Source organism: Clytia hemisphaerica, unplaced genomic scaffold (genome assembly GCF_902728285.1).
Source record: "Clytia hemisphaerica strain Z4C2 unplaced genomic scaffold, Clytia hemisphaerica genome assembly, whole genome shotgun sequence".
In the NCBI taxonomy this organism is placed as follows: Eukaryota; Metazoa; Cnidaria; class Hydrozoa; order Leptothecata; family Clytiidae; genus Clytia; species Clytia hemisphaerica.
The window spans coordinates 637,820-662,688 of NW_027103253.1; the positions used below are offsets into that span (position 1 = coordinate 637,820).

The window sequence follows — 24,869 nt, forward strand, 5'->3', positions numbered from 1 at the left end:
CGATTTTTGGTAAAAGTACTTGTTTCCAAACGTTGAGGAACAAATTTAGCTTGACTTCCAGTGAAACCATATCGACATAAACAAACCATGTTGGAATTTCGTAAATCGAGATTGGTGATACAAAATCCATTTTCACCGCATTGTGAACATGCAACACATTCCAAACCAAGTCGCTTACAAGGTTCTGGGTCTGTGAAATATACAGGAAAATTTACATACACAGAAAACGAAAAAAAATAAAGAAAAGCCGCTTGTTTGAATCTGTAAAATACAAGAGAAAAATCAGAAGTTAATTCTGACAACTTAATCCAAGCCTGCGGTTTTGAAATATCTTCAAAAATATTTTTAAATTTGGTGGGAGAAAATTTTGTAATTTGATCTGTCATTTTCTTCTTAAATATTATCAGAATTATACGCAAAAGAGCATTTTAAGAAGAATGAAGAAATGAACAAAGGAGAATGGAATGTTGCGAGAATTTATTTTGAAATTACAAAAATATTTAATTTAAGGCCAAGTCAAAAATTCAACTCGATGAATATGGCCAAAAAAATTTGACTTACTACTCGAGAATATCGGATTGATTGTCGTGGGTGGGTGGCTTGGTGAAATAGTAGTTGTGGTGGTTGTGGGTGGGTAGCTTGGTGGAATAGTAGTTGTGGTGGTTGTGGGTGGGTAGCTTGGTGGAATAGTAGTTGTGGTGGTTGTGGGTGGGTGGGTTGATGGTGCAGTGGTTGTGGTGGTTGTGGGTGGGTAGCTTGGTGGAATAGTAGTTGTGGTGGTTGTGGGTGGGTGGGTTGATGGTGCAGTGGTTGTGGTGGTTGTGGGTGGGTGGCTTGGTGGTGCAGTGGTTGTAACGGAACCCTGGCTCACACATTCCTTGTTTCTAGAGAGTTTGAAAAATACAAGGTCATGACAAAGAAAATATCCATTAAACATGATACTAGATGTACTCTCGATTTTTAGCAGCTAAAGAGTGTTGGTAAAAATTTACACATCGACAACAAGATATTGAAGGAACAAAAACACGAGAGACTAGATACCTGTTATAGGGCGAATAATTGCATTTGAGGTCACAAGAATCAGCTCTTATTCGATTTTTGGTAAAAGTACTTGTTTCCAAACGTTGAGGAACAAATTTAGCTTGACTTCCAGTGAAACCATATCGACATAAACAAACCATGTTGGAATTTCGTAAATCGAGATTGGTGATACAAAATCCATTTTCACCGCATTGTGAACAGACAACACATTCCAAACCAAGTCGCTTGCAAGGTTCTGGGTCTGTAAAATATACAGAAAGGATTTCTGAAGATTTTCCTCATATGACTAGACCTAATACGTATGTAATTTAGACAAAAGATTATTGAATTTTGACATTTATATGACGAATAGCAGAAGAGCTACAAACGAAGAGGGTCATTTGAACCAAATGTGTGAATAATTTAGTATTCTCAGAGATACCTCTATAATCTTTAAATTCTTTGATAACCTTTGACTCTTACTTTTAGGTGCTTAATAGCGCACCGCGCTGAATCTAAAAATAGATTTTATTTTTGACATAATCAATACTCTCGATGTGTTTGTACGAGTTGCAATTCCATCAACCTTTACGTTAATCTCTTTTGCACGTTAATTGCATCGTTTGACAAAAGATATATAACAACTTACACGTATCTTTAATTGAGCCGCATTGAACTGTGGGATTGCAACTCGAACAAATGTCAAAAAAAGTGAAAAGTAATAATTATGACGTTTGCGTTGCGGAGCGCTATTACCACACTACTTCGTTCGTTAATTTATCGATTTTTTCCCATCCCCCGAACCTAATTAGAACCCTGCTCTCTCTATCAATTATGAATAAGAATTTCAGCTGTCACTTCTAGTATATCATTAACCTCGCTTGTCTGTATTTAGAAGTACAATTTCCACCAGTCCCCAAACCGGCAATTAGGCCCCCGGTTTGTTAAGATTTGCAGATTGCTAGCCCACTCCGTTTATTCAACCCTCGTTCATTTAAAACCACCGTTTGTCTGACACCAAAGTACTCTTTTGAGCTCAAACTCACTTGAATTAACTGGAGAAGAGGTTGTCGAAGATACGATGGTCGTAGTGGTGGGTGGGGCGGTCGTGGTGGTGGTGGGCGGAGAGTTTGTGGTAGCTGGTGGTGTGGTTGTGGTCGCAGGTGGGGTGGTCGTTGTCATTTCACTTGCGCATCGTGGATTTCTAGAAAAGAATGGAAAAGTTTTGAGAGTTGATGAGAAAATCAGTCAGCCTGAATGTTGCTTTTTTTATAAAAATTAAAATGTCAGGTCTGTCAGATCTACAAACTACAAAGAGTGGCCGGACTTTTTTCTTCTTGAAAGGACCGTGCCTTGTGAAAAGGTAATCAGGCTTTTCTAGATCCCTCTATCTTTAACCTGGATAGATAAATCTTCAAAACTGTTTTCAGCATAGAAAAATAGAGGTATACAGTGTTGAAAATGTCTCTAAAACTTCAAATAAAGTGGTTACACGTTTTTTATAAGAACAAATTATATAAGAATATAATGACCAAAATATAAAGAACAGGCTAAGAACAAATTAAAAATAGGCTTAAAACTTAGAAAGTTAAAAACATCCGAAGGCAAAAATTTTAGAAGCTTCTATTCATGATATGCGCCATTGCAATGTCTTCCACGGACCCAACAGCTGATTGGCTGCAAGTGACGTATTGATTGACTGATTTACGTCACTTACAACCAATCAGCTGTTGGGTCCTCAGGAGCCATTACAATGGCGCATATAACAAGCTAAAATACAAACTCTTAATAGAAGGGCATCGCCAATTAGCAGACCTTACCTGACATAAGGTGAATAAAAACATTTTGTTTTACAATCAAACGCACGCACACGGTTCAAGCTCAACGTTGTATAACCTGTCGCTCCCGTGATGTAAACACTTTGTGAGCCCGTGAATCCATAATCACAAAGACAACGTGGTAGAAAGTCCGTGTTTAGCACGCACCATCCCCCAACGCCACATAAATCGTCACATCGCGTACATTCCAAACCAAGGGCGGTACAAGTTAATGGATTGTTTGGGTTGTTATTACCAACGGGCGTAACTATGACTGGCTTTTGTGTCAAGGGTGTGTTTGCTTGGGTGTTGAGAGGCGGTTGGGTGGTGGTTGTAGGGGTGGTAGTCGTCGCCGTGGTTGTAGGTAATCCCTCTGATGCACATTGGGTATTTCTAAAGTCGAATAAAAAATGTTATTTATTAGAAAAAGTTCCCAGGAATAACTCACGCAAATCAGGTACAATGGGACCTACCGCTGGTCAGACTTCCTTTTCCAAAATCTGAAATCTTCACCGAATTCTGAAAGTTTTCATGAAATTTTGCATCTGACAGAATTCAAATATTTGTTTTCAATTTGCAGGTAAAGTTGTTCTAAACTGTTGGGGGAGGGGTTGTCATTTCTGGAACCCTGGTAACTAAACAACGACGCCATATTTTCATACTGTTCTCTTTTCCCGATCAACAAAGTCGCACGTGATAGTATTTGCAAAGCTATCAACGGAGTCCAAATGAAATTTCTGTTCAGTCAGTTTTTCAAGTCTAGAGAATTTCAATCGGGGAAATTTTCGTTAAAATGGGAAATCGGGGAATCTATTCCGTGAAGCTCGATATTAAATGAGCAAAAACCTGCAAAAACTAAACACTTTAAACTTTTACAGTATTGTGAGCAATTGAAAGCGGGAGGATATTTTGGAAGAAATTTTTCATGTGAGAGAAAGTGCGCAGTTTTTATGAAAATATTTAATCAACTTGAAACAGTTTGTTATTATTTAAGAACGAGTTACCTGACATAAGGTGTATAATGGCAAGCCACGGAGCACCCATCCGCACGGATTAAGTTCATCTTGCTTGACAACGGGTTGTTGTCATAAACAGCATTGTTGCCAACCCAACCATATTTACACAAACATTTCGGTCCCGTAACAATGTCATCAATACGCCATCCGCCAGGCCAGCATTGTGCATGCCTGGAACACTGGTATCCAGTCCCTTCACAGAACTCAATATTACTCGCGTCAACAAGCCCTGTTGCTATAGTAACCACTAAAAGGCTAACAAAAATCGTATTCAAAAATCTCATTTTTGCTGCTTCGAAAATTCCCTGCTTCGGAAAAATTGAATTCAGCAAAAACTGAGAGAGCTTAACAAACACAAGGTTATGTTTAAGTAGATTGAAATTCACTAGTTGAATGAAGTTGGGTGAAAGGTTTTATACCCGAAAATCTAAAGCCTTTGGATCATCCAGGATGAGTACCAATGAAAAGCCAAACGACATATTTAGGTAGCAAGGACATTATCTGCTAATTATACACGCTAAATATAACAACTTGTAAAGTATTACAAATTTTTAAGTGATCCTGTTTGCGGACAATTTCCGGTCTGTTGATGTGAAGGCTTAGGAAGGATTTAAGAGTAATTTTTGTTTGATACTGATAGTGATAAAATTTCTGTTTGATTGGTTGTTCGCAGGTATTTGTTTTGTTAATAGTAATATGTTGATAGGGTCAGCCCGGGAATCTGGCCATGAAAATCCGTTTGCCGAGTCAAATCTGAATATGGGGGATGCAGGATATAACATTTCTTGGAAATTTACCCCCCCCGGATATTGTGAATTTTGACCCCCGATCAACGGATCTCACCCCCCGGACAAGCATCAGTTGACCCCCCGGACATTAAAAATCATCCTTAATCAGAGCAAGCTTGCCCCTAAAACAAGGCAAAATTTGTAGACTTTTACTACCCCCATTGTGACACTTTATGACGCTATGAGAAGGGTCTGTAGGTGTAATCTAGCTCTCTCATCGACAATATGGCAGAAGATCTCTGGTGAGAGTTTTTTTGGGTACAATAAAAAAGGTCATCCCTCCAACCGGATTCAAAATTAGCACCATCACGCAAAAAGTTTCGGTTTTAATGATTTCGCAAACTTTTTCACTTTTTCACTTTCACGTCATCTTGTTTTTGAGATTGAAATGGAAATGAAACCTCCCCTGAGGATGTGATGAGTGGGAGATGTTCGTTCTATGACGTGAATTGAAACCAATTCCAAGAATTGCCATACTAAGGTTTTAAGAAGCCCATTCCAGTTTACACCGACTTGGAAAGATTTCAATTTACAACTTCAATTGGCTTTAAAATGGTCACATTTTACGTATATAAACGAGGCATTTGACGAAAGCCTGAAAAAGGAAACTTTAGCTAAAATAAGCTGAATGTTGTTTTCAAATAACAATTATGGTGGTTGTCACTATCATTCTGAACTGTTTCCATCACACCGAAGTGTGTTCATGCTGAACCGACCAAATTCTCAGAGCAATTAAAAATTGAAGAATTACAGGATTTTCGTTTATGTAAAAATCTTTCCGCTTTGGAACACATTGTACTCATTCATAGCAAGCAGTACAATCTTAAGATTTCGCAGATGATAAGCTCAACCGCGAAGTTCAATCCCCGCCGCGAGATTTGAGACTTTTTCTAATCTATGATGGCGACCTATAGCGACATTTTCCAAGGCTTACATCCAGTAAATTTCTTTCAGAAAACTTTTTAGAGAACTTTGCATTGAACATTTTCATATGTATGGATCAAGTAAAGTAATTTTGAATTAGCTTTTTTCGTCAATTGCCATCTCTATGAATCTTTACGGAAATTGGATAATTGGCCGACCGGCCAACCGTTGAAATAAATTAGAGAAACCTTTTTGAAAGATGGCAACTACAGTATCCTAATCATTTGTGATATTTTGCAAGATAGAGGTACCCCCTTCTAGGCTAGTGCCCCCCCCCCCTTAAAAATGTAGATAATAATCAAATGAACCAATCCTCACTGCAAAATATTATGCTATTTTTCCATACCGAATGAATTTTCTGACATGAAAACAAAAGAATTGAAATCCTCCACCATAAAGATATGGGAACACCAATCCCCACCGAGTTTCAGTCCAATGACTGAAAAGATTCTACCGGGTCTTGTGAGAAAGGGGTGTTTTTAGCGACCCAGCGTTCATCGTTCAACGTTCATCTAGCGTTCACAACGTCCATATAACGTTAGTTAGATGTACGTAGTCTGAGCTCTTCCAGAAAAAACCGTTCATAGGGGGTGGAAGATATATATTGTCAAACGGTGTCGAAAAAATCCTGAAAAACTGCCATGTCCAGGGGTGAAAAATCTAAATGTCCAGGGGTAAATCATTGAAAAAATAATATATCATCCACCCCCCATGAACGAATTTTTTCTAGAAGAGCTCATTTCTCGAAAGCCTTCGATGAAGTTGACCATGCCATTGTCCCCCAAAAGATAAAGCAACTAGGAATTTATGTAAAAATACTACATTGCCTCGATTCCTGCCTTACAGGAAGTAGCAGTCAGTGCTTGTAAATGGTGTTAAGTGAGAACCACAAAATGCCCTATCAGGAGTCCCTCAAGGAAGTGTCCTGAGTCCTTTAATCTTTCTCATATTCATTGGCGATATTGACAAAAATATCTTAAACAGCTTTGTGAAGTCCTTTGCTGATGACACCCGTGCAACAAAACATGTCAAGACAATTGAACATGTTGCCTTACTGACTTAGAGAAAGTGAGGATGAGCTGGAGTTTTTACAAGCTGGGATGCGATTTTCTTTGTGTGTATTTTACGGAACAAGCACACCTGATATGTTATACCTCCAAAAAATTCTCTAAACCCAAGTTCCGATCAATCAAAGCAAACTTATCGAAAACAAAAACATTGCTTGTGAAAACGAAAGTGGTGACACACAGCATACAGAACACGGCTATTAATGGCTATTAATATATAGATAGCCTCATCGTAAAAACCACATTTTGGGGTAGGTAGTCTTTGCTTTGAATGACATTAACATCAACTACACGCTTGTTCTATTGTTTGGAACAATAGAAATTTAAGAACAATCTCAGGCTTCAAAATTTACTGGTTCTTACAAAAAAAAGCGAAACATTCGACTGTCAGCACGTTCCTCTTGGTGGAAAGAAATTATTATTAAAGTTTATGTCCAAAAAGGTGTGCAGTGTTTTTACTTTTGGTCATATAACTTTCAAGCATTTGTCGTATAATAAAAAGTTTGGTATCGTTGGAAAGATATTTGAATGCGCTTATATTATTTTCCACTAATTAGTTTTTCACAATTCGTGTAAGAAAGTGAAGAAAAACGAGAAATGAACGGATCACAACCATTTTTTTATAATTTTGCTGAGGCTCGGCTGTACTTATTTTTTTTTTTTGTCACTTTGAGCCTCAAATTGTTATTATTCTGTTCTTATAACTGAGGTTTGGGCGTTTTACCCAATTTTTACTACTTTAACCCCTAAATTGCTTCAAATTGAGTAATTTCAGGCTCAGCATTGTTGTTAAATTGTTCTTATTTTTTGGGGATTTTGAGCCTCATTGTTCTTATGAAAAAAAAGTGAATTTAGAGATTTTTCGGCGGACCGTTGCTTTTCATACTGAAAGTACCCTTTAAATAAAATCCAGTTTTTTACTTTGCATCGAGATTAGGCCAAAACACCAAAAGTCGAAAATTTTCAAGTTTCTATAGGCATTCGGAATAAGAGTTTTACTGAAGGTGAATTGGTCAGTTTTCTATAAGAACAAACGAAGAAAATTTTTTAAAATGTCTAAGGGGCACTTTTTTCACTAAAAATTTGTCTCTCTAAGGATCGGTTTTTCACCAACCCTAGTATCCCCCATGGCCTAAAACACTCAATTTTCATAAGAAAATGAACAATAATATTCAGAAAATGGTGAGAATTTAAAAACATTTCCAAGCTGAACGTTCTCATAAAAAATAACGTGTATTTCTTTGAATTCGACGTGGAAAGTTTCACCACTTGCCGAAAAAATTTCGTCATTTTACCGCCGTTGAAATTTCCCCTCTGTTATTTTAGAGATGTTGTTTTGTCTGCGTTTTCAAGTTCAATATAGCAAGGAAATCCCCTTCCAAATGAATTTTAAACTTCCAATTTGGCAGGACTTCACGCCACTGACAAGGGGAGGTTAAGTCCCGAACATGCAAAGAAAAAATTCATCAATATAATAATAAAATGACGTCACACGTTTCTTTTAAAAGAACATCCAAAATCTTTGGAGCCTTCGAATGTTCTTAACTTCTTGAGTTTTAAGATTGAAAATATTGTATTATTTTGACCAGTATTTTTGTCCATTTTCCTAAGAAATTGTGTGTTTCAAAGTCTGCAAAATCGAAATGTTCATAAGATTTCGGCCTCATGTTCTTAAATAGCTTGCTTTTATAAAAAAATTTTTTTTTCTTATAACAGTGCGATCAAAATCATTCACAAAACCGAATGGCAGATCAATTCAAAACATCTCAAACACTCGAGAATGGAATTTCCCTTTTTCTATAAGAACAGAATAAAATGATTAAAGTTATTATTAAATAGTCAACAATATAATTGAATATATTTATATATTTGATGTGCGTTTTCTATTTAAAAGGACTATTCTTAATCACAAATTTTGTTCGACTGAGAAAAATATAAAACGACTGATTTCTCTTCACATACCTTTGGTAGTGAGCTGAATATAATATGCTTACGATAAAAATCTTCTTATAAATAACGAATAAACATGGTGTAGGAAATTCCCTTTCGATTGTCGTGTTAATGAGAAGAGAAAGAAGAGGGAGTTTCCCTTCTAGACTGATAAAAAGCTTCTTGCTAGGTGAAGGGAGATCGAAAGTAAAACAGATATGAGACAGAGAAAGTAGGATCGAAAGATGAGAGCCACGAAAGAAACTAGTTTCGTATCTGGAACGAAACCTTTTTGAACGAAAGTGAAAACTTTTTATCAAAACACTCACACACAAAGAGACTCTGATAGATATATAAAGAAGTTTCAATGCATGTGTACGTGTTCAGTTTGATAGTCAGTCAGTTGGTCGTAACTGAGAAATCACTCTGTTTTTATGGTTATAATATGGCATCAATAAATTTGAGATTTTCGTAGAAGATAGAAGCACACGAGACAGATGAGTTGTTGGGTTGTGACTTGTTTTTGAATTGAGCTCAAGTGTGAGGAATTGATTCGAGACCTAACATATTTAATAGCATTCCTGGAACATAGTTTAAGAGGCCTTTAAGCGGTTTGTGTGATGGCTGGGCTCGGCGAGAAAATATTTTCGGCGGGACTCCGCTGGAGGGGCAGGAGGTTCATTTTCAAGGCTTCGAAGACTCGAAAACATGTAATTTTTTAAGAAGAACAACAAAATGCTGAAAATGTTCAGGTTTCGAACCAAAAGAGTCTTCAAATCTTTTAGTCATACTGTGGGTTGGCAAGACGGAGTCTTGGTTCCATCTATGAGAACAATTTCATTTATGGAATGCAACATTTTTTCTTTTTAGCAAAATAGTAGAAACAAAATCATATAAAGAACACTTTAAGAACAACTTTAGAATAAGAAGGAAAAAAAATGGATAGCATGTTGTTGAGTATGGAATCACAAATAATGGAGGGAACAGATTGTCAATGTAATTGTCAAGCAACAAAAGACTTGAAAAAGGTAAAAAGAGAAATATTCAATATGCCTGATTTTTAAGAAACTTTTATCAAAGAGGTACAGGTTTTGAAGGGTTTATTTCTTCCGGGACTTCCTCTTTTAGATTTTTTAAAGCTTTTTAACTGTAGAACACTTTCTTTGGAGGACAACTCAAAAGATACATGATGAGTAGACATTTCATTCGTCATGCTTGTTTAACCCCTTTAGAAAGGTTATAGTGATGGAGACTTTCATTAAAGATTAGTTCGAAAGATGGGTTCAAAAGTTCTCCCATAATCATCGTGGTTTAATTGACCGCAGTAATTATACAAGAAAGTCCAATTAACTATTACGTCAGATAATGATCTGGGAAGTCACAGATAGTAGGAAGGGAAACCCCATCGAGGAAACCCCTTTATACAAGGAAAAACCACTCTTTGACGAGGCAAGGAAATCCACATTAGGAAAACGAAAGATTCTATATATTAATAGCGGTGCTTTGTGTGTCTGTGTGTCACCACTTTCGTTTTCGCTTTGTTTGTGTTTTAAAATTATGACTTTTCGTCTCTTGCTCCACAAATTTGTTCCATTGGATTCGCGCCATTTGCAAAAGATCGGATAGAGCTTGGTTTAGACTTTATTCAGCCTTTGTTTTGAAATTTAAGGCCCATCTACATTTTAGTAATTTTAATTTCTGCCCAGAGTTCTGCAGAGTTGTCTTTTTCTCTCTTCTTTTGTTTTAAATGTTTTCGAATGTATTTAACGATCGTATTTATAAATGACATTCGAATTCTTTTCAAAACAAAACAAATTAATTTCATAGAAAAGAATATTTCAAAAGTAAATCAAAACATAAAAATCAAAAAGTTTTTGGACAACAACAGCATTCAAAGGACGATATCAAGCATAAGAAAAAATTAGTTTACTTCTTTCTTCTTATAAAAATATTCAAGTCGTCGTTACTGTTAAAACCCCGTTAAAACGTGTGTTTGTTATTCTACATGTTTAAATTCGAAAAGTTATGAAAGGGTTTAAAAAAGCATAACTTTAAATTGTCTTATTTTTTTTCGATCTGATAAAAAACAAAGAGTTGCACTATTCTTTGTTACCTTCCCACTTTTTCCTGAAAAATTGTTATTTAAAGTGGACGGCATATTTAACGCGAGCGAAGCGAAAAAAAATAACTACCTGCAGAGTCGTTTCAAACGACACTGGTACAGTAAACGATGCTCTTTCTGATAACTTTTGACTTAAACAAACAAAAAATTATGTCACGGGGGGACAGTACACGATCCAAATATGGTTAAAAGATAAGACACCAGGGTTAGAGTTAAACGTTGTAGAGATTTCTTCTTCTTTTTTGATCGCTTTTTTAAGCCAGCTTCAACATCCAAAGGACTTTTAGTGCGTTCAGCTACAGCTTAACCGGCGTGCGACGCCGGGTACCGGCTAGTATTTCTATAAACAGAAACAGGTTTCCATGGAAATTAAACTATTAATATTCATATGGAAACTCGTTAAGTTTTTCTAACATCACCTTCTTACTCAATCTTCGAAAGTTAGAAACTTCTTCAATAGAAAATGTTGGAAATAAAAACTTAAGGTTGTCATCCCCGAGACTCGTAAATGTCACCTCCGAGTGCGGTGGCAAACTTCCTTACAAAAAAGTAATTGAAAATAGCATAAGGTACTGTAACTTCCAATCCACCAAATGTTCAATTCTTATTGACAGGTCTTAGACGTCAATCAACACTGGCAAAGCGATTACAACCAATTGATGGATGCGAACCAGCTTTTAAAAACAAAATATTGGAATTTGAAACAGAAATATGAAGACATGAAAAAAGAAAATGTTGAGTTGATGGGCAGATGTGCAGAGTTGTGTCGAAAGAAAATTGATCAACAATTCCCTCAAGTTGAGAATGAACCGGTGGAGAAAAAAGTCGAAACGTCGAAATTTACGGCAGACGATTTGGAGGCTTTGAAACAACAGGTGAGTTTCAAAACCTGCTTTTCAAAATAAACTTTATATACCATATACACGTTTTTACATAACAACATAATCACAAAATGATGGAACAAGAACATGTTAAGAACATTTTTAGGTTTAAAATTCAAAACAATGAGGAATATCCGAAGGTTTCAACAATTTTGGATATTCTTATAAAAAAGAAACGTGTATCCTCATAAACTGGAATTTAATTCTCGTCTTTTTCAATAAATAGTTGGCGATCTATAAACAAGACTTCATGGAGGAAAAGAAAGAACATCAGAACACGTCTCGTCAAAACAACAAACTGAAAATGGAGCTCCGACAACTGAGACAAACGGTGGATGGGTATTTCAAAGACAATCAATCCATGAAGGAGAAATATCAAAAATTATATGCAGAGAAAAATCACATTGTGAATGAACTTCAACGGTTGTCAAATCCGTATCATCAAGCAATGCATTATGGGAATCAATATGGTAGACGACCGATCATTGAAAGTTATACCTTGAAACCACTTCCGTGTTGTGGAGCTGAGGTATGTCTAAAAGATTTTATAATTCGAATTCGCTATTTTCGTTCACCCCTTTTTTAAAGCAAGTCATTATGTTTTGATTTTTGACATCCTCTTCGAAAGACCCCTAGCCTTTTTTGCGTGATGAAGAGATTAGGGATTTCCTTTTCGGATTTGGTAATGAACAATTTATTGTCATACTGTAATAAAAAACAGTATCATCAACCATTTGCTTTCGAAAAAAAACTATAGGTCTATAGTCTATAGAAACTTGAAACAGTTTAGGAAAGGATAAATCACAATAAATCTTTAAAGTTTCGAAAGCTTGAATAACCACGATAAAAAAATGACACTTTGTTGTATCAACTTTCGAAAGCTTTCGCGACACCCTGTGATGACCTTGTATTGATCTACTTATTTAGCATGACAGCGTCTTTATAAAACACGTCAGGACGATTAAAAAAAATTCTTTGCATATAAGGAGGTCAAATTCATATTATAGCAGTGGAATAGTAAAGTAAAACCTTCAAAACTTTTTCAATCAATGGAATTTGACATACAGTACACGCTTTTTTAATAAGAATGGTGTAAATCCATTTCATCATGGACATTTTTATAAAGTGTATTCTTAAAAAAAAAGCGTGTAATTAGAATAAGAATAAGTGTAGCCTGTTCAGTCGCAATACGTTATTGAATAACAATTCATTAAGTAGGTTAGTCATAAAAATCCAATATTTCATTTGCATAAATTTTGTTCCGCATTTAAAAAAAATATTTACCAGGGCAAGAGTATTTTCTTAGAAAGGACATCGATTAATCAAGTTATCATTTTCTCATACTCAGCTCACCCGAGATTGCGGATCATCTGAAAAGCGGAAGGAGCACACACAAGACGGAACTGTACCTGAAATAAACAACGGAAAACTCAAATGTTGACGTAGTGAATAAGTAGAAAGAAGGTATGTTGGGAGAAACGACATCTTGATCACTTTCAAAAGTTTTATTGAAGGACGGATCAATAAACAGATTCTCATAACCTTGCACCTCAACGTTCAATTCAATCGAAGATTGCGCAGGCGCATGGTCGTCAAAATGTTGAATGAGCGAAAGTTTTGGCAATCAGACTGTGTTTTGGGCAGGAGTGACCTAAAGCGCTTCATGCTAAAGAAGGGAGCTTCAGACCGGATTTGAGGAATCAGAGAGATGAAGAAAGAAATTTAGAATTCATTCGTTGGAATGGAATTGGTATTGCACTCGATTTCCATCTCGTCTATGAGTAGGTTTGCATGTACGTATGATACAAATACACACGCAAGAGAAAGAATCAGCTGCAAAGACTCAAAAATGTGTCGAAAATCACCACATATAGCAATGTGAAAGCTTCAAAAAACTTCCAAACCGGTTAATATATGGAAGGTTATTTATTACCTGAATTAAAGTTTTATTGAAGATATATTTTGTACAAAATTTAGTCATTTAACTGTAGATAATATCTAGGTATCATATATCTATTAGTGGAAAAATGTAATGTTAATATTTATTTATTGAAAGCTTGGGTAGAAAATATTTTGGTGAGCTTTCATCAGTGTGTATGTAAATAACGATGAAGATGCAATATATGTTGCGTATAAAAGATTTTTAACGAGAAGCAAACGACAAATCGATAAAATATACTTTCAATACTCATTTCCAATTCAAGAGGACAGTTGAATTCTTGTAATTTGGTCAACAGTTCATAGTCCAGGACAGGGATATCTAGAAAAACTCGTTGTCAATGGGGTGATATTTGCGATGTCACAGGGGTGTAGTTCATTAAAAACACATCCTCCATCACCATAAAATATGATTCTATTTGAAAGAGCTCTATGGAATGCTTTTTAAAAGCTCTTTTCCAGCTTTTTGAAGTTCATAAGAAGGAAAATAGAAAATTACCAGTGACTTTTTAAAAATCAAAATCTTCTCCCTCATAAAGTATCAAAAAAAAAAATCTCACGTCTTATTAGTAGATGATGAATTAAGATCAATATTCGATACCTTTTCTTGCACAGATGATACCTCAAGTTGACCCGTCGTTAAGACGTCTTTTTGACTGTCCGAAATAACACATTCAATGTCCGAAACATCTTTATTTTTGTCCGAAATATCTTTAATTTCGTCCGGAATATTATGGTCGGTATTATCAGTGTCTATACCATAATTCAAATTTAAATCTTTCGATAAAATGTCTTTGCGAATTACGCTATCGTCATTCACTGATATATCATTTTCTCGGACAGGATTTATCTTTCGGACAGTGTTACCGAATCGATCAGTCTCGTATTCTTCCTCTTCTCCGCTCTCCGTTGAATCTTCTTCTTCACTTTCAATTTCATCACTGCTTGATGGAAAATCTCTGGTGTTTCTGAAAAAGATTATATTCGCTCGTGAGTAATATTTTAAAATCTAAAAAATTTCTACGTTAGAATATATTCGAAGGCCCCATCTCAAAAAAGCTTCATAATCCTATCTCCTTTCGAACCAATCACATGCGGTTGAGTCCCATAAAGATGCTACTGATTATAAAGGTTGGCCCCTACTATATGTAAAAGTCTCTAAAATTTTGATTCGTTAAAAAATGCGAAGCTGTAAGTAATTTGATTAATTTTCGCGGGATTTAATTTCGCGTTTTCGTAAATTTTTCCCATTTTCGTGAGAATAAATCTTGCGAAAACTAATTCCATTTCAGTAATCAGACAGTAGAATTAAAGTATTTTTCCGTGACATTTCACTTTCTTTGATAAAATGGCCGAATTGGGTAACTATCGAGAAGCGATCTTTTAATACCCATTTTTTTCAAAAACCCTAAGACCACCAGTTTGTACTGAAAACTGACGCTTTAAAAACTTTTCTGGTGCTTCATGAGGAAAACAGCATATGTCGAAATTCAGAAATGTCTTATATAATCCCAACTCCATAACTCCATAACTCCATAACTCGACCAATTTGTTTAGGTTCGAGTTATAGAGACTCCACTACAGGTACTTTTTTCAGTGAAGGCCGTGTTTAAGGCTTATTTTGTGCAAATTGAGGCTTTTTGGAATATAGAATAGTGGAAATACCTTTTTCCTGTGAGAAGGTTTGCACTTCTGTTTGGATTGAAGCCTCCTTCTAAATCCATATCGATGCTCATCATATCTATGGAAGATTTCGTAGAGAAACCTCTGTTACTCTCAGGTCGGGCTTTTAGTGCAGTCTAGATGTGCCAAAAGTTATTGAAGGCATAAAACTTTGCACAATTGTAGTTTTAGGGTCAAAATGGATTTAAATTTCAGACCCAAAAGATTGGCACCTGTTCGTCTATTTTACAGACCAGAACAGGTTCCCAGGCTAAAATCTTTTCTTCTCCAAAGTATGTCATGTTCTATACCGTTTGAAAGCATTTTTCATGACCCGTTCTTTAAAACATTACAACCTGTATCTGCAAATGAAGCCAATAAAAGTTATTGCGGTAGGTTGTTTGAAAAATGACGTAATTGCTAATGTCAGCAAAAATTTGAGGACGATGTCCTTCAACGGGCATGAAAAATGCTTTCCAACGATATGTAACATGACATACTTTTTTCTTACATTTAAAATTCAAGATATATTGTACTCTTCTTAAGGCCGGTATTCACTTTCGCGCGAAATGGGCGACAGTTTTTTCTTAACCTTTTTTGCCTGAAGAAAAGATTACGTCATAAAAAAGTTTCGCGCCAACAAAAAAAAAGTTGAAAGAAGTTCTTCTTTTTTCATCCGTTACGTAAATTTCTCAACCGACCAATAACCTTAAAAAAAACGTGAAAAAAGTTTTCATTCATGTCGCGCAAAAGTGGAGACCGGCCTTAAATAAAAGATATATTGTACTCTTTTTAACCAATCAGATTGCTGATATTTTTTGGATCACCGATGCCTTCGAAAAATAAAATGGATGCAGATGTCTTACCAGTTTTTTTGACGGCTTGATATTCCGCTTCGCATTTTTCCAACCAGTCTCTTTCCACTTGCCGCACTTCCGCTTCTGTATCACAACCTTCGTATAAGTCCAACAATTCTCTAAGTAATGCGTAAAATGCTAAACTATAGTATGTCTCAAACCCGGGGGGGGCACTTAGGGGGCAAAAATGTCATCTACCAACCATCTGAGTGGCCAGGGCGTCAGCGACTCAAACCAGGGGTTCACGGTTCCCGCCGGTCGTATACCCCATTCAAATAATCGAAAGAATAGCTAAAAATCATAAAATATTGGTTTGCTGTCACTCGGGCACACTCGGGAAAAGTTTTATTTTGACGATTTTTAAACATTAATGAAATTAAAATCTACAGATAAGGGAATGAACTATTCTTAAGCTAAAGGTAGCACGATAATATTTGATTCCTCAGTAATCCACCCTTGTTATCTTCATCATTCTCATCGCTCATCTTAACGAGAATGCCGAATTTAGAAGAATGTAGAACAATTTACGGCAAACACCGTTGCAAAAACAACATCAAAAAGACAACACACGAGGTTGACCGTGGTACTTCGCTTCCGTAAAAACGCTTACCACGCCCATTGGTTTATCCTTGGAAGCAACACAACATCAACTAACAACATCGACAAACAACAACTTATACAAGCAACTATAGTTTTAAGAAAGATACAAAAAAACACAATAGATCCTTTTCATAGCCTAACTTGCGGTAAACACCTAACCTGTCCTGAAGACTAACCTGTTAAGTTCGAAAAAGTGAAGACCCCATTTGAAACGTGATAAGATCTGTTCACCATACTCCTTGAAACCTAAACACAAAAAGAATTGTAAGAGTGAATGTCTCTATAAGATATGCATTATGATCCTGTAGTCACAGACTCAAGTCAAAGACTTATATAAAACACTAAGTACTCTCGGGTAGAAAAGCGAGGGGAGAGGTTGGAAAAAATCTCACAACTTAATAAGGGGGAGGGGTTGGAATAAAAATGTCCTATTACCTGGGTGGAAATTTTTCGAAAAAGAGCCTAATACAGCAGAATTAGGGCAAAAGAGGGAACTTTCAAAAAAATTTTCCCAAAAATCAATAAGCGGGAGGGGGTTGGAATAAGAATGTCCTGGGTGGAAAATTTTCAAAAATGAATTAGCGACCTCCCCCCGGCTATTAGGTACCCGAGAGAAGCTACTTCGTCTCTGGCTAAAGTAAAATAATGCGTCATCTTTAATAAGTCGATCATAGTTCGACGCTGGCAATTCGATTAATCATGCCCGTTTTCCCACCTCCTTGTTTCACAACATGCTAGTTTCTTATGATTGAAGAAATTGCCGGTACCGAACTGCGGTCTACGAGATGACAATTGTTTTTCTTCATGTGTCGTGGATTGGGAAAGACAGTAGCTCTATCTAGTGTTTTCAATCCCTTGGAGGGGTGAGGTGCCATGGAAAAAAGACAACTAGATCAAAAGTTAGTTGTGAGCCGTGTAAGGTAAGGTAGGATTAATAGTAAAGAAGAATAACTCAGATGCGAAATTGATATCAAAATGAGTAAATCTTTGGTGGGTGACACCCATATTCGCAAAGCTCGCGAAATTTTAATGATTTTAAAAACGTTGTGCTTACCAACAAGGTATAGAGTAGCAGCGAAAGCCTCGACACACGATAATTTGAAAGGTTTCCCATAATTCACCGGGTTGGCTGCCAACATGTGTGGTAAAAGACGGGGGTTGGAGCATTTCATCTTGTTGAAAGGAGTTTGGTCTAGTTGAGCCCAAGAACAATCAATAACCGCTGACCCATGTTGAAGAACTAGATGTCGGTCAGCTTTTGAGACGTATTTTGTACCGATCGGACTGAGGACGATTCCATTAAATCGTTGGTTCAATCTTAAAGCTGTAAGCAAGCCATACCGCTGAAGCTTACGACCTGTACATCTCTTAGGATCACAATGACCCATATCCTATACAAAAGAAATGAGTAAAACATAAAAAGCCTTGTGATGTGTAACCAAATCAAAATAAAACATAGTCAAACAAGTTTTCTTAACTACAAAAGAAATGAAGAGTTTTAACAAAAACAAGCTAGATGCTGAATGGACCTACCTGATGATGAAAGTTAGATAGCAATGCGAGGAGAAAAAAATCAGTCAGAAAATATATCGTTTAGCGAAAATGCATAACGCAATAAATTCATCATTGATTGTTGATGGGGGGAGAGGGAAGGGTTGTAGGGAAAAATTAATAGAAAGTTCTGGTCGCAAAAGTTTTATTGACAATTGAATCATGCTTGATGGTGAGCATTGTTATCAATAATGCTTTTATGCGAAGAACATAGAAATACAAGGAAAACATATAATGAAAATCTGCAAAGACGGCGATTTCCGGCATTTTCAACCGGAAAAAAATTTTTCTCAAAAAATCGAACTCGACCATGTTTTGAGCATTGCAAATACGCATCTTTCTGCAAAAAATCAGAAAAAGCTAAAGATGAAAATTCGAGAAAATGTAAAAAAAAACGGTTTTCCGGCATATTTCTGGCATTTTCGGCCGGGAAAAAATATTTTTCGAAAATCGGGCTCCGTCACATTTTAGGTATTGTCATTTTGCATCAGTGTGCAAAATTTCATGAAAACATATAAAGTACAGCTCGAGAAATTCAAGAAATACCGTTTTTCCGGCGAAAATAGGCTGTTCCGGCGATTTTTAGGAAGTTCCGGCTTCAAAAATCACTTTTATTGACAATTAAACCATGCTTGATGGTGGGCATTGCTATCAATAATGTTTTTGTGTGAAAAAACAACGAAATATAAGGAAAAAGTCCGATGAAAATCTGCAAAAACGGCGATTTCCGGGATATTTCCGGCATTTTCAGCCGGAATAGAATTTTTCTCAAAAATCGGACTAATCCATGTTTTAGGCATTGCTAATACGCATCTTTGTGCAAAAAATCAGAAAAAACTAATGATGAAATCTCGAGAAAATGCCAAAAAACCGGTTTTTCCGGCATATTTCCGGCATTTTCGGCCGGAAATGAATTTTTTTCGAAAATCGGGCTCCGTCACATTTTGGGCATTACCATTTTGCATCTTTGTGCCAAAAATTAGGAAAAACTAATGAGCCAATCCCGAGAAAAGCTAGTAACGAACGGACGAACGGACGAACGGACGAACGGACGAACGAACAGAGGTTAATTTATAGGACCTACAGCCCACCGGGGTAGGTCCAAAAATTGAGTCTGTTGAATTGCACGCCCTGCACGCCTTCTAAAAAGTGGCGCTCCTTGTGCTCCTTAATCTTTTTTGCGCGCCTTTGCGCGCCTTCTAATTTTTGACGCGTTTCTGATTTAACAAGTGTCTTGAAAAGTTTCTAAATGCCTGTATAATTTGTTGCAAACCCGTTGCAATAAATGTTCATTTGAATGAAACTTAAAAACCCTTTTAGTAAAACTGGTTGGTAAAATACCTAAAAAAGATGGCATCCAGACAAAAATTTGAGAATTTTTTTTACCTGGTACTAAAATTGGCCAATTTTAACATTTTTTTTTCTTTGAAGAATTTCAATCATTTTCCATTACTATTTCAATTGTCTAAAATGATTGCTCCAAAAATCAACACGAAATTTGTCTCAAGAAGACCCAACTAGGTTTATCTTTGAAATTGGGTTCAAAGAAGTGGTTTTCATTTTAGGGGCTAAAAATTATTCTAAAATTTCCAGGGGGTGATTGAATGATCTTAGTTCACCCACCCTCACTTTAGTGTGATTAAGAACAATGGAGAGAAGACGTTTTATCTTGATTATATGGAAAAGCTTTCTTACCCACATAGCAAGATGAATTGGGATGGATTGTCCTGCAGATTCATCATCGTCTGAAATTAAGAAAAAATAACATACTATGATAACTTGGCGTGCTCAAATCCAGAAAACGTCATTCTTCATATCGCCTGAAAACCCCAAATTTGTCTCATTAGACCAGTGGGGCGTACAACGTCCCCCGTAAGGTAAGAGACTGGATGGTGGTTTTGGATTGCTAATATGCTAAATTTTCAGGAATGAGATTGAAAATGGAGGGATGAACATGCCAGTGTCTAAAATGGGATACAAATTGAGTGTTATTTCTAAAAAGAGATGATAGACCTCTACTTATTTTATAAGATGGTTAACTTTATTCTTATGAGCTTCTCTGGGAAATAATTACCAAAGAGATAATTTGAAAAGGAGGTAAGCGACTTTGCGATTATGAAAATAACGTGATTATGAATCCATGTCCCACTCAGTAACATAATCTTGAAAGGTCTATACAGTTTATCATTTTAGAAGACTTATAACACCCTTAGAAAGCTCATCACCATTATTATGAAGCAAATCTTCTTCAGATGGTAATGAATTAGCATGTTCTTCAAAATGTTGATGTCTCCCAGCGCGATGTGATGCTTTGTTTGTTCTGTGATCTTTGTGTGCTAATGATTGTTGTTTCTTTCTGTTGTTATTGTTTGATTCTCTTTTCTTTGACCCACCCATTGTTTTATTTATTTGTTTTTTTTCTCTTTGTTATGTGTTGTGTCTAAAAGGAAGTCAAAACAAAAGAAAAGAATGGAGAAAATAATAAATTCTAATTTGTCAACTTTTGAAAGCAGGTGTGACAATACTAACACATAAATTTGATATCCCGAAAATGTTAAGGCCTCAGTATTGAAGATTGACAAGGAACCGGGCGTTTAAAAAAATGTACGAGATTTATATTTTGGCATTGGAAAGAGAAGAAAACCTAACCTAAATTTTGATTTATTTTACAAATTTGGTTCAGCAGTTCAAAAAGCTTAGTGAAAATACGATAAAATATTCGTACGAAAATTCGTTGGTAATTTTTAAGAAACAGCCTGTATGAAATATTTATTCAAACGTGTACATTTTTTAATGGAATACACAAGTATCATTCGTAAACTTTGCAGTTGGTGTGCCAATAATATAAACATCTAAATTTAAGAAATATTATGAATATTTTAATTTTTGAAATATTTTCAGATGCTCAAAATTTTTGCTTTAATCAAACTTCACATAACTTTCCCAGACGAAGACGTGAAAAGAAACAAGTCAAAATGAGTCTCCATTGCTCGGGTAATTGATAAATTCTAGAACACAGATAAACCTTACGGAGAGGAGCATACAGTAGGTCACGTGATTGTATTTTTCAAAAATAAGTATATTACATTGCAAGTATTTTTTTCAACGTATTTACTAACTGATAATTAAAAAAATGTAGGATTTCAAAATAAGTACAATTATTAGACTTTTCCGGCAAACGTTCCTTCCTCTATTTGGTCATTCCATTTCTCAACCTGAAAAACGAATGTAGAAAATATTACTCTTGGATAGCAAATTGACGGCAGATTGGAACATGTAGGGTGGGTGAAAAGATTCTAAAAACGAATAAAAGCAGGGCAGGGGTTAAGATTGAACATTTTGGGTAGAAAACATTGGAAAGCAACTTGGAGATTGAAATGTCAGGGTAATAATACAGTACTGGGCTATAAAAAATATTTCCAGGAGAACCCATTCGCAAGATAAAATCATCATAGTTAAACTGTAGTCAAAAGCAGTTTTTCAGACAAAATGAACATCTGCTTGATATGTAACAATTTCAAATTTTAGAGTTGTTATTTTGTTCTTGACTATTAGATTTCATTGGCGAAAGTTTTCATTTCAAACATTTAAATCTTAAAATAGATAACAACTTGATGGACTTGTCAGCTCTAAAACCGAACACACTTCTGTGAATAGGAATCTTGATGGTACAGCTATTGATCAGTGTAAATTAGCTCTTACCCAAGCGACTGGACAGATGGATTTGTAATTTTTTTTGAAAAAGTTACATGGTTCATATTCTTCTCCTTTATTTTTGATACAGCGTTGATAATCCATGAAATTTTGCCAACAATTTTTCGTTTGGTTTTGGTTGGGGAAGCGAGCATCAAAAGGGGCGGTTCTCAAACCGAGTTGTTCTACAGCTGATTGTCCAGACATTTTCTAAAACAAAACCAAAATAAACTTGTTAATAACTTCTTATAAAGCATGCATGCGCCCATCCCTCCACGATCACATACAATTCTAAATTTGAAAGCTTGACAACCAAATTTAAGGATGTTGGTGGTTAGTTCATCATCCCGAGACAGATAAATGGTCGCCACATCATCATCATCATCAGTGTTGGTTGTCGTGGTGGATCACCCCTATCACTCAGTTGTGATGGCGGATTTTTTATTACCACCACTCCTTTCTTTTATTTTTGATCATACTCAAAATCAGGAGTGATTGGTGTTTTTTTATTGGTTAGCAGCTATTTTAAGAGCCATTTTTTCTAATAGTCTTCAGGGTGTGATTTATCAATGTCTCAGATTTTGCTGAAATTTTGCTCAAATGATCCCTTTAATGGGCCATCCCAGAAAACTTTTGTTACGACATGCATTTTTTAATTTTTTTAGCCTCAGAAATAATTTTTTCTTTTCCAGTGGTGGTTGGAAATTCTGATGAAAATCCATGTACTTTCACAAAATGCATCGGAAATTCCACTTTTTTTCCCCTTTTTTTAATCCAATTGCCTAGGAAATTCATACATTTTCTTCTCTCGTCTTGGAAATTTTGAATTTTGGTGAAAACTTTTGCCCTGAAAATTTCAGCTCTATATCTCAAGCAGTTTTGAAGATATGGGGTTTTGAGAATTTTGATTTGAGCAATTTCCGCCCCCAAGTTTTGGAAAATTTGTGATAATATTTAGTTAGTTTTAGGGGCTGATTTTTTTCAGGTTTTTTCAACTTTTTTATGTATATTAGGCAATTACTTTTTTATTTTCTGGTTTACGGACATTATGAGGAAAAGTTTTGGACAGGAGGATGGAAAAAAAATTAAAATAAAATTGATGTTTTAAATTTTTTTCTTTTCTTTTTTAAAATCAGAAATAGTAGGAAAATAATACAATAAGATTTTATGAAGTTTCGAAAAAAGTATCGATTTTTTTATAAGTCTCTCTTCAACAATCTTCTTCTGCACAAAATTACTCTTGAAGTTGTTTTTGTGAATAGGGAAATTCCATGGGGAAGTTCCCTGAAATTAAGGGAAGGATCAAAGTATCTTTACATTGGCAGAATAGGGCACAGCTGTGTTAGATCGTTTAACCCCCTCTTTCTTTCTCTTATTTTTTTTTATTTTGGCAAAAATAACGTTGGCGGATCCGTAAACCAATAAATAAAAAGTATTTGCCTTATTAGAAATAAAAATTTCTGTCCAGAAGATTTCCAAAAAAAGTTTTAGGACCCCCAGCAGAGTGCTCCAAAAACCGAAAATTTGAGTTCAAGGCCAGAAAAATGTCTTCATTCTGCACGGTGAGTGGTGTAAAAACCTCAAAACCAAATTAAAATGAAACTTTGGGTGGAATACTTTACAGAAAATCGGTTTTTAGGTTATCTTCTACCATATTGAAATTCATAATGGCGGACAAAGTTGTGATTTTACAGAAAATTCACAAAATTCAGCTAAGTTCAAAGGAGCATATCTTTTGGTGCTACCTGAAATTTTCAGGAAAGACTCTCAATTGGGTCTAGTTTACTCCCTTGATTTTCATGATTAGATTGTACAATTATACTTCTTTCTCTTTAAAGTTAGAACAAGAAACTTAAATAAAAATATGATATGATTTCTTTGCTAATTCTTTTTTAAAGGGATAATCAGATGGTTTGAGATATTTTGCCTATAGATATAGCTTCTAGGATTTTAGGAAAAACCTCTAAATTTTTCGGTGTATTTATTTTCTTAACTCAAGTTATGCCAATTTGAAATCTCGAAAAATGGGACTTTTCAGGGACTTTTCACACTTTTTTCTATTGTTTTCAAGCAAAAGTTCAAAATTTCAAAGTGGTATAACTTTAGTTAGAAAAATAAGTACACCTTTAAAAAAGAATTAGCAAAGAAATCATATCCATATCCAGACTGAAACTCAATATCCAATCCATCCAGGAAGGAATATTGATTGGTTTCAATATATAACTGATCTGGTAATAGATAATCAAAATATCATTGAGAGACTTGAATATCTATTGATTGATAGATTATTCATTCATTGATTGAATTGATTGAATTGATAGATGATCAATTAAATCTATTGATGATTGTCAGGCTGTATCATTTGAGGCGTGCGATAGTACGCGCACACCTCCACACACACCTGAAATTTCTTAGGAGTTTGATTTATTGCAAGCCATAAAATTAGTTTTACAACTCAAAGTTGAGCATAGCACTCCTAATCACACGTCTAAATTACTAAAATTAAGGTTTTAGGAGTGTGATTGACCACACGCCTGGAATTTTCAAATGATGGATTGTTCAACAATTACAGGTTAGTTGTTTGGGAGAAGTGAATAAGTTATTACTCCAGCATAATAAATGTTTTCAATGATAACCTCATATAACAACATATCATAAATGATTATAAATGATTTGTCTTTTTTACCTAGGGACAAGGTAGGTACTCGCTGAGGGAAAGTAAGCTGGAGTGATTTGTTATTCAATATGATTGATATGCGTTCTTCTTGACCAGCCTCGACAAAATCCAGAATCAAGTATCAACATGTACTAATTTGGGGCAAAAATTTCAGCAAAAATTGTACTTTTGAGTCAATTTTACAAAATTTAAAGGGTGTCAGGGGAGTTAAAAGCTGCTAAGTGGAATTTCACCACCATGGTGGGCAACATTTATTAAAAATTTTCAATTTGGACCCCCAATTTTTTTTAACCCCGCATTTTTATGATGTACATGAATTCTTTCTTC

At 35.5% G+C, this 24,869-nt stretch overlaps 3 protein-coding genes across 3 annotated transcripts; 1 reads left to right on the forward strand and 2 right to left on the reverse strand.

Moving 5' to 3' along the window:
- Positions 1-303: 303 nt before the first annotated feature.
- On the reverse strand, positions 304-4,635 carry LOC136797460 (uncharacterized). The gene is made up of 6 exons (XM_067054036.1): positions 3,842-4,635; positions 2,841-3,230; positions 2,067-2,224; positions 1,042-1,282; positions 562-884; positions 304-314 (listed from the first exon to the last, which is right to left on the reverse strand). The coding sequence occupies exons 1-6, from the start codon at positions 4,135-4,137 to the stop codon at positions 304-306; spliced, it is 1,419 nt and encodes a 472-aa protein (XP_066910137.1). The 5' UTR covers positions 4,138-4,635.
- A 4,796-nt stretch (positions 4,636-9,431) lies between these two features.
- Positions 9,432-13,729, forward strand: LOC136797899 (NF-kappa-B essential modulator-like). Its single transcript, XM_067054479.1, has 4 exons — positions 9,432-9,589; positions 11,298-11,558; positions 11,791-12,093; positions 12,913-13,729. The coding sequence occupies exons 1-4, from the start codon at positions 9,500-9,502 to the stop codon at positions 13,003-13,005; spliced, it is 747 nt and encodes a 248-aa protein (XP_066910580.1). The 5' UTR covers positions 9,432-9,499; the 3' UTR covers positions 13,006-13,729.
- Positions 13,730-14,004: 275 nt separating this feature from the next.
- Positions 14,005-20,614, reverse strand: LOC136797906 (18S rRNA aminocarboxypropyltransferase-like). The gene is made up of 7 exons (XM_067054492.1): positions 20,398-20,614; positions 19,868-19,917; positions 17,676-18,012; positions 16,798-16,867; positions 16,031-16,140; positions 15,168-15,243; positions 14,005-14,470 (listed from the first exon to the last, which is right to left on the reverse strand). The coding sequence occupies exons 1-7, from the start codon at positions 20,567-20,569 to the stop codon at positions 14,059-14,061; spliced, it is 1,227 nt and encodes a 408-aa protein (XP_066910593.1). The 5' UTR covers positions 20,570-20,614; the 3' UTR covers positions 14,005-14,058.
- Positions 20,615-24,869: the final 4,255 nt, after the last annotated feature.

Bases quoted from the DNA above. Each gene is read 5' to 3' on its own strand.
- LOC136797460 (XM_067054036.1), bottom strand. From the start codon at position 4,137: ATGAGATTTTTGAATACGATTTTTGTTAGCCTTTTAGTGGTTACTATA. The intron at 3,231-3,841 runs GTAACTCGTTCT...ATTCGACTTTAG, and splicing joins CATTATACACCTTATGTCAG to AAATACCCAATGTGCATCAG. The intron at 885-1,041 runs GTATCTAGTCTC...CAAACTCTCTAG, and splicing joins AATTATTCGCCCTATAACAG to AAACAAGGAATGTGTGAGCC.
- LOC136797899 (XM_067054479.1), top strand. From the start codon at position 9,500: ATGGATAGCATGTTGTTGAGTATGGAATCACAAATAATGGAGGGAACA. The intron at 11,559-11,790 runs GTGAGTTTCAAA...TTCAATAAATAG, and splicing joins TGGAGGCTTTGAAACAACAG to TTGGCGATCTATAAACAAGA. The intron at 12,094-12,912 runs GTATGTCTAAAA...TCTCATACTCAG, and splicing joins TTCCGTGTTGTGGAGCTGAG to CTCACCCGAGATTGCGGATC.
- LOC136797906 (XM_067054492.1), bottom strand. From the start codon at position 20,569: ATGGGTGGGTCAAAGAAAAGAGAATCAAACAATAACAACAGAAAGAAA. The intron at 16,141-16,797 runs GTTAGTCTTCAG...CGCATTACTTAG, and splicing joins CACTTTTTCGAACTTAACAG to AGAATTGTTGGACTTATACG. The intron at 15,244-16,030 runs GTAAGACATCTG...AATCTTCCATAG, and splicing joins TCAAGCCGTCAAAAAAACTG to ATATGATGAGCATCGATATG.